Source organism: Nicotiana tabacum, chromosome 1, assembly GCF_000715075.1.
Source record: "Nicotiana tabacum cultivar K326 chromosome 1, ASM71507v2, whole genome shotgun sequence".
Lineage (NCBI taxonomy): Eukaryota > Viridiplantae > Streptophyta > Magnoliopsida > Solanales > Solanaceae > Nicotiana > Nicotiana tabacum.
In genome coordinates, this window is record NC_134080.1 from 74296011 (window position 1) to 74307882 (window position 11872).

Sequence of the window (11872 nt, forward strand, 5' to 3'; positions counted from 1 at the left end):
CCATATTTCAGTAGTGCCTTCAGACTTCAAATATGGCAGCTCATGGCCCAACATTCTCTCAATCTCCCAACAGTGTTCTCAGGGAAACCAATCAATCCCTAAATAACAGTGGAAGAGACTCCCTCTCCAATTGCAGTTGAAGCACAAAATTAAAGCCAAAGGGGGTTCTTAAAGATGAGGATGTCTCAAGTAGTTAGAATAAACAAACATGTCTGTGCTAACCTAAAAGCTAGAGAAAGAATAAAAAAGACAGCTGCTCATGTAACACAACAGAACATATCATGTCCTAAACTGAAGCAGAATTGGTGTAGCTAAATCTGAAGAAATAAAATGGAGCTACAAAGTATTGATACAACAACTACTATGCCTCGACCCCAAGCAAGTTAGATCAGCTACATGAATCCTCACTAACCATGTCTGCTCCATTTAAGCTCATCTCAGACCAATGTTGTGCAAAACAGAAATAAAAGGTATTAGAAGTTCTCGATATTTTCCACGGATACGTAAATCTGGCAGGACTAAGAAACTCCTAGAAAACATAGGACCTAAACATACTAACATGACTAAAATACATTCCCAACATGTCGACCAAGTACATTCAAGAAAAAAGATAATAAGTTGAGGATCAAAGTAAAGAGCTAGAATTCAGGGAGCAATTGGTTTTGAGGGGTATTTGAAGAACAGTAAGAACAGAAACCTCAAGAGCCTATGCTATCTTCATCTGAGTAGAAGGCCAAATCAAAATTTACCAGCATAGGCGACCATCACACAATCACTTAAGGCTGAATCACAATCAAGAAACCATCTCACAAGTCACAAACACTTTGACATAACCAGACAGTCGAATTCGATTAGCAGTAAACAATGAGGACAACTATATATATGGCCTAGTGTGTTACAAGTAATACTGGTATGAGTCGGTGATACACTACTAGAGTAACATTTAGAAGCAATATATGTAGTCATGAAACATTTATATTCATCAGACTTTGCCAAACTATTTAGCAGGTGAGAAACCAAAAATTGGGGAGCCACAAGGATGGGCTACAACCCTTGTAATTAAGATTCTTTTTCAGAGATTATACTCCACTATTACATATCAGATTCAGAACTATGTAAAGCAAAACTTGCTGTTTGCGATTGTTTAACCACTAAGACCATGAGAAAGGAAAGACAGTTCACACAAATAGCAATACATTCTCTGATCATCCATGGCTGCACACAGATGCACAAAAAAAAACAGCTCTTAGGAAACAGATGATCAGGGTTTCTACTTGTTAAAACCGTGTGGCCGTTTCGTCAATCATGGGCTTAGTAGCGCAATTGCAGCATCCTATGTAGCAATGAACAAGCCGGTCTCAAAAACTTCATCCCGGCTGTTTGGCTTAATAGTGTTTTCAGAATCATTATTGAGTTTCTCCATCTCCTCATCAATCAAAATCGCCTCGGAACGGCAGTTCAAGCTGCAAAAAGCTTTCTCACCTCTGCAAAAAACATCTTTCATTGTCAAAATCATTGAGTGACTAAAACCATTTAAAAATGCACCGAATATCAACAGACCTGTACATGTAAATATCTTCTCCATCCAGCTTCTTCTTGCAAGAGTAACAGAAGCGCAAAAAATCGCTTGAAGGATATGAAGTGAGAACCCCCGAGCTGTCAACCACCTCAGGCAATGTGGTTTTCTCGCTAGCATTCTTACAAAAATTGGTCAATTCATTGTTGTGACATTCTAAAATGCAGTCACCAAAAATATGAGTTACTTTGGCATTAGGTCCACGGGTTCTCACACAGGTATAGTCCTCAGAAAGTTCAATGTCACTCGCCGAAATAGCACCAACTAAGCTAGCGCTAGAGCCAACCGATGTTGGCATAGGACCCAACTTTGAGCAACCTCTAGCACATTGAGTATGTGAAACCACAGGATTCGTTCCATTTCCAGAACCAAAATTCAGGGAATGATTCGCCAAGCTTGCAAAATGGGCAATAGACCTACCGGAGTCTAGAGAAAAAGAACGAAAATTTCTCGACAACTCATGCTCTAATGGGGCTTCTCCAATTCCAAACACAACATCAGAATTGCCCTTTTCAAGATTGGAGCTTTTGGACAAGGTATGAGGAAAAATCGATATATTCTTAGGGAGTGACTTAGGTTCCTCAACACAGGTCTGAAAATTCTGTGTCTTGATCTTCATTTGAGTGCCAAAAAGAATGTTTTTACTATCCGATGATCGGAGAACTTTCCCCGATTTCTTCATCTCATCATCATTATCAAGAGAATCTACAATGCCAAGGCCTACTTTAGTGCAACAACCCCAGGTAGCCTTATTCCTAAAGGGGTTACCCAAATTCGAAAAGACCCTAAAATCAAGTGGAGAAGTAGGACTTCTCACTGAATCAGATTCTGAGCTAGCCTTAGTAGGATTATTGAGCCCAACAAACACACCAGCAGGAACAGGAACATTGAAAAAGTTGTTATTTTTATTATGTTTCCTATTAGCTAACAACACATCAGGTTGAGAATAGGAATCTGAGATCAAATGTTGTCCCATGTGTTGAAATTTGTGGTGTGATCTGCTCCTCTTCCTCAGCATTCTCCCTTAAACCCTCTGCCCTAAAACTCCACCAACACCTGCATCAACATCAAGATTTTTTCCTTTAATACCTAAAATATAAAACAAATGAGAAATTTAAAAGAAATAAGATCATACATCTACAGAATAGCTACATTGAACAAATATTTCAAGAATCCAATACCCAGATAAATTATTGCCTGAAGGGGAATTTTTTTTTCAAGAAAAATAAATATAGCGAGAAATAAGAAAAAATGAGTCAAAATCGAAGAGCACTAGGAGTCAACAAGAGAACGACCTGAAAATGAAGATTATATAAATATTTGAAACTATGATGAATACCCAAAAGCTAACGAAAAATAAATAAATCAGCATTGACATATCTAATCAACAAACCACATAAACCCCATTTCTCAAGAAACCAACTTTGAGTGATGCATCGCACAAGAATCTTTAACAATCAAAAGCTGATTTTTTATTTTATTTTTTCCTTGACGGTTTTCACTTCTTTTTTTTTTTAAAAAAAATTCTTATTATTTGAAGGGGAGAGATGAACATAGAGGGAAAAGCAAACCACCTAAGGTAGATTTATTTCCAGAAGCTTCAAAGATGGAGTGTTTGTTTTCTGAGAGAAGAAAGAAGAACAGAATGCAAGAAAAAAATGCACCAGTGTTAGTGAAGAGCTCTTTCCCCTTTCTCTCTCTCTTTATCTCTCACAGTTTCTTTTGTGTGTGTGTTGTGTTGTGTGTGGCTTCTTCAGTACATCTCTCTCTCTCTCTTACATTGCATCAAAATCAGTAACAGTTAGAGCTTCTCATATACTCATTTCGTTTTCTCTTATTAGTGTATAAAATGTTATGGAAATACGGAGTATAATACAATGAATATACCTCTATAACTACAGTGTAGAAACATACTATTATATACTACTAATTTTTACACTACCAAAAAATAAATGCAAGTAATTCTCAAAAAAAAAAAAAATACTAGTAAGCTAAAAAGTGATATTAATTTAAATGTATTGATGGAGTAAAAATTCTTTATACCTTCGATGAATATTAAGTTAATTATTTTTAGAAAAAAAATAAAAATATATATATATATATAGGTTTTATGTATACCAAAGTAGAATGTATCTGCCACAGTTTTTCCACCAAATTCACTAGAATATATCAATTAATTGGTTTTTGGTTAGTTTCCTTCTTTTTTTTTGTTATAGTTTTTGGTCAATATTAAAACATTAAATATGCACATTCTTTTATTCATTTTGGGATAAAGTAGGAACGACATAGAAAATAAGAAAAGAAATCCTTACGTTTAGATCTTATACTTTAAAAATTTAAGATAAAGAGTTATTTTCATTTTGTTCAATTTATTAAAGACAATTTCAACAAAATTGTGACTTAAATATTTTGTATTAGAAAAAAGGTGAAGTCATGCTTTATCTTCCAATTACTTCTTATTATCTGGTATAATAATTGTGGATAAGGATGGATTAATATGATCTGACAAGTGTTAAAGATATTTTATGACTAGTTGAACTACTTACTAAATATGTAGTTATTAGGTTATTTATATACGTAAACGTTTTTTTTTTTTTTTTTTTTTTTTTTTTACAATAAATGGATCTGAAAAAGAAGATGCGTTTATTATCCTTGCACGAGTGATCCCCCAAATTTTTTAACTTTACCAAATCATAGTAATATACTAAGTAATTTATACATAGGTGATTTCACGAATAATGCTATCGACCAACAAAAGAGCTTTATAAACGTAAAAATAGCACGGGCTAGCCAGTTTTCGGACTGGTAATTCAAAAATAGCTAGCGAAAGCATTATTACTCGTGCTATTTTGCTACAACACGGAAAGTTCCAACATAATATACTAGAGATCGGTGCACCCGTATATGAACTTCCATGCTGGAACTCCAACATGCGGAAAGTTCCAGTATAATATACTGGAGATTGGAGCACCGGTGCTCCAATCTCCAATATATTATGCTGGACCGGTATATTATACTGGAACTTCAGTATATTATACTGTAGTTCCAGTATACTTATGCTGGTACCCTAGTATATTATACTAGAGTATTTTTCCGGATTTTGAACAGTGTTTTCGTTCAGTTTTTTTTTACATGAAAAGTGGCTAAATTTCGATTACTTTTAAAATTATGGCTATTTTTGAATGACCACTTATAAATTTAGCTATTTTTTAATTTCTCCCTTTATAAAATTTACCACATCATAATGTCATGTATTAGTTGTTTATTTTTTATTTCGGTATTTTCAATGAAATGTTAACGTACCAAGTTGACAAGAGACATAAGGGTATTTTTTTTAATAATAATTGATGGGAACATAAAAAGGGTTATGAATAGATTATTTGTTATAAATCATTCTTTAACCAAATCATTTTTTATTACCTGACATCTCTTTTGAGCTTGCTAGTTCTCCTAGATGATGAATTATTTGGATAATTAAGTAAGTAGGTAAACAGCGGTAATATGGCCGAATTTGTCTTTTCTTTTTCAACTATGACCGAATTGGTTAAAGTCAGATGAAAAAAGATTCACATTCGTCCTTGTATTATCCAAAATTGTTAAAACTTTTTTTGTTATATTTTATGCATTCGTACCTTTCTTTAGCAAATAGTCATATATATGCCCTTGCGATTAACAATTTTTTATTTCATGAAATGAATGGCTTTTAAGTGGCCAAAATTTTCGAAAAAAACATCCAAATTTATCCTCGCCTTTTGACTATAGTATAAAATTAATCTCGGGTTAGAATTTATAAGGGCACAAGTGCAAAAATAATATTCTTTCCTAACAACATAAGTAATATTAGATCAAAAGTTTAACGAAACTTAAGTTGCTCAGTTTCGGATAAGATAGGGATAAATTTGACCATTTTCAAGGTTTAATATTAAAGGCCAATACAGTCTTTTCAACACTGTAAATTGTTTTTTTTGGAAAACTTTAGTAATGTTAAAATAAAGATGTGGTACTCAGCAATATGTACCGCAAATATACTTGTAGTACATGGTGGGTCGTACTTTATTCAATTGCATGTGAATTTTTGGAATTTGGTGCTTGTATTAAAAACAAAAATCATTATACATTAGAAAAAGATGGAAAAAGAAAATAAAAATAAAAGAAAAAATGTGGGAAGGGTAGGGTATAGATTTTGAAAAGGGCACCCTTTTTCAGAGTTTCAGTTACTTTTTTTTGGTGATGATGATTCATCACTAGACGACAAACTTAAACACCTTGTAGGGCCCTCAGAATTTCTTTTTCTTTTTCTAATTATTCTTTTTCCCTTTCTTTTGTTATTAATTCTTTTTCTGTTTCCATCCGTCCACATATCCGATATTTGCTTTGGATCTAATAATTTGGATTTGCGTCCAATAAGGTTTATTAAAAAGGAAGTGCCCCTATTAAAAAACTGTTATATTCCAAATTTAAACTTGAAAACTCAGATTAAAAATAAGAGAATTTTAAGAAGTATTTGGGGTGACGTGATTAAACATGCGTGATAAGACATATGTTTAGCTTACTGAGGACGTCACCTTAATAGAAGATTGTGGAAGTTAAAGATTAGCATGTTTCCTTGCATACCAGTAGCTTTAGTATTACTCTAATTGTGGGTTATTCTTGGATTCATATTATGACTTGATATTGCTTTTGTTTCGTTTTGTTACTATCCCGCTATTGCTTATGTCCTTTCCATGACTTGTTTACTTTTTATATTGCATTTTTTACTATTAATATGGTGCTTAATTGAGTCGAGAGTCTGTCGAAAACAATCTCTCTACTTGCATAGGATAAAGATAAGATCTGCTTATATAGTATCCTAGCCAAACTCCACTTATTAGAATATAATGGATAGTGGCGGAGTCACGTGCACTTAATTAGGGGTGTCAACTGACACCCTTTTGTCGAAAAATTATACTGTATAGTTAAGTAATTTTTTATAATATATATATATATATATATATACACACAACACGATTGACATCTCTTGACTTAGTGAGTTCAAGTGATAATAGGTATATTGTTGTAATCTTACTCATTCTACTCAATGATCCTTTTTTTTTTTATATTATATTTGTGAATAAATAAACGAAAGAACTCTTTCTCCTTTCGGTGGCTCCCTGAACAAGGTACAAGAGCTCTTTCTATTGACCGTTGCTTGGAGCTGCTGGTGGCAATTTGAAAATGTAATTGTCGGAAATGAAATTATAAAAATGAATTTATTATTTTATTGACGTCAAAACGTTAGCAAACAATTCCAGTGATAAATCCTATAACTTTTTTGTTTAATATGTGTCATATAAATATGGACGTAAAAATAAATGCTCAGTTAGACAGAATTAAACAAATTAAGAATGATCTTGCGTTATTTAACGCAAGGTGCAAATAGTATACATACAAAATATAATTAGAAAAATGGTAAAATTTATCTGTGATGTGAATGTTTACATCTAATTAATTAATTAACTTTAACAATCAACAAATCGAAGTAAAAATATATATCACGTAACCATGGTCAGAATTGAGTTGTATTTGATTGTAGAATGTTGATTGGATTATGTATACGGTCGAGATCAAATGCCTTCGATCTATATACTCGCGAGGTCGTTCGAGGTCCGAGTCTGGGCAAGGCCAAGTTCGAGCTCGAGGGACCAGACCCGAGTTCGAAGACGGAGCGCAATACATATCGAGGGCGAGCATGTTCGAACTTGGAATATTACCGTTATGGATTTGTAACAGAGTAAGCTAGATTCCTGCCACGTCCCTAAGATCGTGGCACAAATTCCGGAATATGATTGTACGATTCTGTACTAGGCGGTTAGACAGTTGTACCAAGAATATTCCTTATTGTAAATAGAAATATTCCTTATTTAGGGATTTCCCTATTATATAAAAGGGATCCCAATCATTTGTAAGATCATATAATCATTGAGCAAAGAATTTACTCTCCACATTTTGCCTACTGTTTATCAGAATTGTCCTTTAGCTCTATTGTTCTTACTTTACTTTTTCTTACTTAATTATTCTTATTGTCCTAAGTCACCTCGAGGCAACTAAGCTTGAGGTCACTACTGCTGAGTAACATTGGTTTGATTCACTTCTATCTTTCATTTCTACTTCACATTTCTTGATTATTAATTGATATTGAACTAATTCACATATCTTTAAAACCACTAATCAAATTTAATTCTTACTCGTATTTTCGAGGTAAACAGATTATAGACATCATTGTGCAAGATGTTCTATTTATATTTGTGTACGAGTAAATTCGGAAATAAAGCTATCCCCAATTTCCCAATGATGAAACAAGAGATTACGTGGTTCATCGCAGGCTCGGGTAAAGCTGAGGGTTCCCCATATCAGAGCCCGAGTGGATAAATAACACGCCGAGATTCGGACATGGCCGAACATGAAAGGAATCGAGGTCGAGCAAAACAAAGAATCGAGGGTTAAGAGAAAAAGGTTAGAAAGAACGAACGAGGGGCCGAAATATCCGCCATCAACCGGATTTCACGGCACGAATCTCGCCCAATATCAATTGCGGATCATAATTTACTAGAGAAAAAGGATTTTTACCTTATTTAGATTTGTACTAGGATTGAAATTTCCATACTATATAAAAGGGAGAACCTTTTCATTTCACCACCACTGTAAGCACGCATATCAAAGCAATAAAGTAATTTTTGTCTTATAGCTATTATTCAAACTGTTCTTCAGCTACTCATTTTCCTTAGTTGCAATAGAGCCCAGCTTGAGGGCTCGATCGGAATCAGTTCAAGATTCAACTTAAAGATAGGCTTAATTGTTCCATTGCGCTTGGTTTGATCGTTTTGTTTTTTCTTTGATTCAATTATTTGTTGTTCTTAGATCATTCATGTCAAATTAAATTACGTATCCTTTAAACCGCGTACAAATTCAATTGTTACTTATTTTAAGGGTAAACAATATTTTTATGGAGAAGTTGATCGTTAACAAATCCAACTCGTTGTTTATTTCGTATTAGAAATCACATCCCCAATCAAAGTGATATAGTGAACTGGGTATTTCGACTTACTTTATTGTAATTTATACGCCGATTAATCATGTTGTGTGTTGAACATAAGTTTGAACTCAAATTTTGGTGTTAACAATAACAGTTGAAGGCTATTGCTTAATTGTGTACAAATAAGGTCAAAATACGTACGCAATTCCTCACGATTGGATTTGTTTTCTTTTTATATATTGTGAATGAAGATGGACTTGCAATTCATGGTGATGGAGACAACTTTGGAATAATGTACAACATTTTTCTTTTCAACATATTGTGACAGAATAAGACATCTTCTTAGGGAGATCGCTATCAACAAATTAATAAACACATATACTAAAAGCTAATTATACTCGGAAAATGTAAAACAAGTAGAGGCTGAAATAGACATATATATTTTATCGACTACCAAGGTTTTTCATCTCCATTGTATCTATAAAGTCGTACATTAAAACAAGAAAGAATCTGCATTGTATTATGTACTACTTTACATTTGTCAAGAAATATTCTCATAGAGAAGCTAAATTAGTTGACGTAGAGATTAAAGTGAATTTTAAGAACATATAGAGATACAATTTTGTAGTGCTAAATGTCCGTCAAAGATTTTGGATGAATTATTAATTGATTTTCCTATAAAATTTAACATTTTTTCCTAAGCATTCTAATTTAAAATAGTATACTGCAGTTACTCTTCTTCTTTTTTTAATAAATAAACTCATTGTCATAGTCCAGCATAAACTTGCAAGTTTCTTAATTACATGTGCCGAACACATTAATAATATAATTATAGTCAATTATATTTATTTAGTATGATGGGTAGACACAAAGTTTCAATGTTTTCATTTTATGTCCCTTGACATTGTCAAACAGGCCGGTCACTTTAAATAGTTTATTTGTACTTAAAAGTATCATTAACTACTATGATGCTTAACTAATTAAAAGACAGCCTATTGAAGAATATTAAACAAGAAAAAAGAAAAAGTCATCTAAAAAAAATTCGTTCTTATTTTATACTAGTATTTCATGCAACCAGCCGAACCTTTATATTAGATGACGTGAAAACATATTTCTCTATATATTTTAAAAAAGTCATATATCTCAACTTAACTAAAAAAAGACCCATCATTCTTAAACTAAAGTCTAGTGACCACCATTTTCTTTAAATAATATGTTACTATTATTTAATCGCATGATCTCAAATAAAATAAAATAAAATACTTATTATGTGTACAAATAATAAAATTGATTTTCCTTGCCACCACAGAGATATTTAAGATTCCGTGTAAGATTACTTAAATTTGGAAAGTTTGTTTATTTGTACAAGTTGCTAGGAAACACAACTGTCAAAGCATGTTTTGTATGTTTAATGTTTTTCTTAATTATTAGTTATTATATAAGTTAAACTTGACATTATCATGCCGGTCGCATCTCAAAACAATACAGATTATTGCTTAATCTGACAATGGGTCACGCATAAAATGCAACTAAGCCAATCTATATCTGATTATCAGGTGCAATTATTAATGTTTAATTTTGTTGGTATAAGAACCTAAATCCACTAGGTAGTTTTGATTTTTGAATAGCAATTCATCACAATAGTTAATTCTTAAAAGGGAAAAAAAAATCATTTTCCACCTCAAACTTTGTCTAAAAAATTAAAAACCTCTCCCAAGTTTATACCTTAAGCATTCTTCTCCTACTATTTAAATTGAATATTTCAAGTGTTTTTCGTACCTTCTAGACTATCAACTTATATATGCTTCATCTCCTTTTACTTTTTTAATTATCATAATATATTTTATCATTCTTTTAATTATGTTGTGTGTTTACCCTTAAATATGAATAACAATTGAATTTGTACACAGTTTTAAGAATACGTGGGTTAATTCAATACAAATAATTTATGACGTTAGATAAGCAAATAAAAGCTAGAATAAATAGCCAAACTAATGATGATAGTGAGTCTGAGCTCGGTTAAAAGCTTAACAAGAAGCCTGCCTTCGGTTCCGAGCCAACACTTATGAAGAACTTATGAACAAAAGCAAGAACTTTGAATAACTTTTATAAACAGAGAAAACAGATGTATATTGCCTTGATATGCGTGTTACAGAGTGTTTATTGAATAATAGTGTCACGACCCAAACTGGAGGGCCATGACTAGCACCCGACCATACTTGCCGATCACCAACGTACATTTCATCTAACCTTCATTATTATCTTTTAGGGCTGACGAGATCAAAAAAAATGGTAGACCTGGATCATGGACAACCAACAATAAAATATGACGGCATGAACATACATAGCAGGGGATGACCAGACAATCAAGAAACTACATATAAGGTATGAGCTACCACGCTACCATGAAAGACTATATAACAAAAACCAGCCAACAAGGCATACCAAACTATACATGAGTCGACACTTGTCTATGAGCCTCTAAACGAACATAAGTGCTGCAACATAGCCGGAACAGGGCCCCGACATACCCATAATGTCTATAACAAAAATGCATACCAAGACCAAGGCAAGTACGGAGAAGGGATCTCGCCAATCACCGCTGAACTGGACAGCCTACTGTGGTGGGGGAGCTGCCCCTGCCTGTCTATCAGGACCTACAACACGACATGCAGCGTCCACCAACAAAAGGACGTCAGTACGAATAAAGTACTGAGTATGTAAGGCAGGGAACCATAAATACGAACAGTAATGTAAGCAAGGATAGAGAATATACAACCTGTAACATCTTAGTACCTCTGAGGGATACTGACATGAAATGCATGATACACATGTATAAATACATAAACCTTTAAAACATTCGCCTCTGTGGGCACCATCATCATCATATCGTACCCGGCCATAATAGGCTCGGTAAAAAACGTACCCAGCCATCATAAGGCTCGGTCGAATCGTACCCGGCCACGTGGAGCTCGGTAAAACCTAACTGATCAGTGGTTGCACAATAGGTGCTGTACCCGACCAACTATAGCGTGGCTCGGTAGAGTAAAATAGATATATATATATATATATATAATGCATGCTCGACTCATGGAATCACATTCTAAACCTTTCGGAGTGACGTAAGGTCGGTATCCTCTGTACACGTTATTAGGACTAACTCTTCACTATGAACCTTATAAGAATCAGGAAGTACCAGCAACATTGATAACATAAGAATAAAAGAAGCAACATTAACATCAATCGTTCCATAAGAGGGAAAGCAATGGAAGTACTGTTAGCTT

The 11872-nt window shown here is 33.5% G+C and overlaps 1 protein-coding gene across 2 annotated transcripts; it reads right to left on the reverse strand.

Moving 5' to 3' along the window:
* Positions 1-1000: 1000 nt before the first annotated feature.
* LOC107802789 (FCS-Like Zinc finger 10) lies at positions 1001-3370 on the reverse strand. 2 transcript variants are annotated; one of them, XM_016626360.2, is made up of 3 exons: positions 3241-3370; positions 1561-2632; positions 1001-1484 (listed from the first exon to the last, which is right to left on the reverse strand). In XM_016626360.2, exons 2-3 carry the CDS (start codon positions 2592-2594, stop codon positions 1334-1336), a joined length of 1185 nt encoding a protein of 394 aa, XP_016481846.1. In that variant the 5' UTR covers positions 2595-2632; positions 3241-3370; the 3' UTR covers positions 1001-1333. The 2 variants fall into 2 exon arrangements, with proteins under 2 accessions (XP_016481846.1, XP_016481845.1); XM_016626359.2 differs by having other exon boundaries at positions 3151-3364.
* Positions 3371-11872: the final 8502 nt, after the last annotated feature.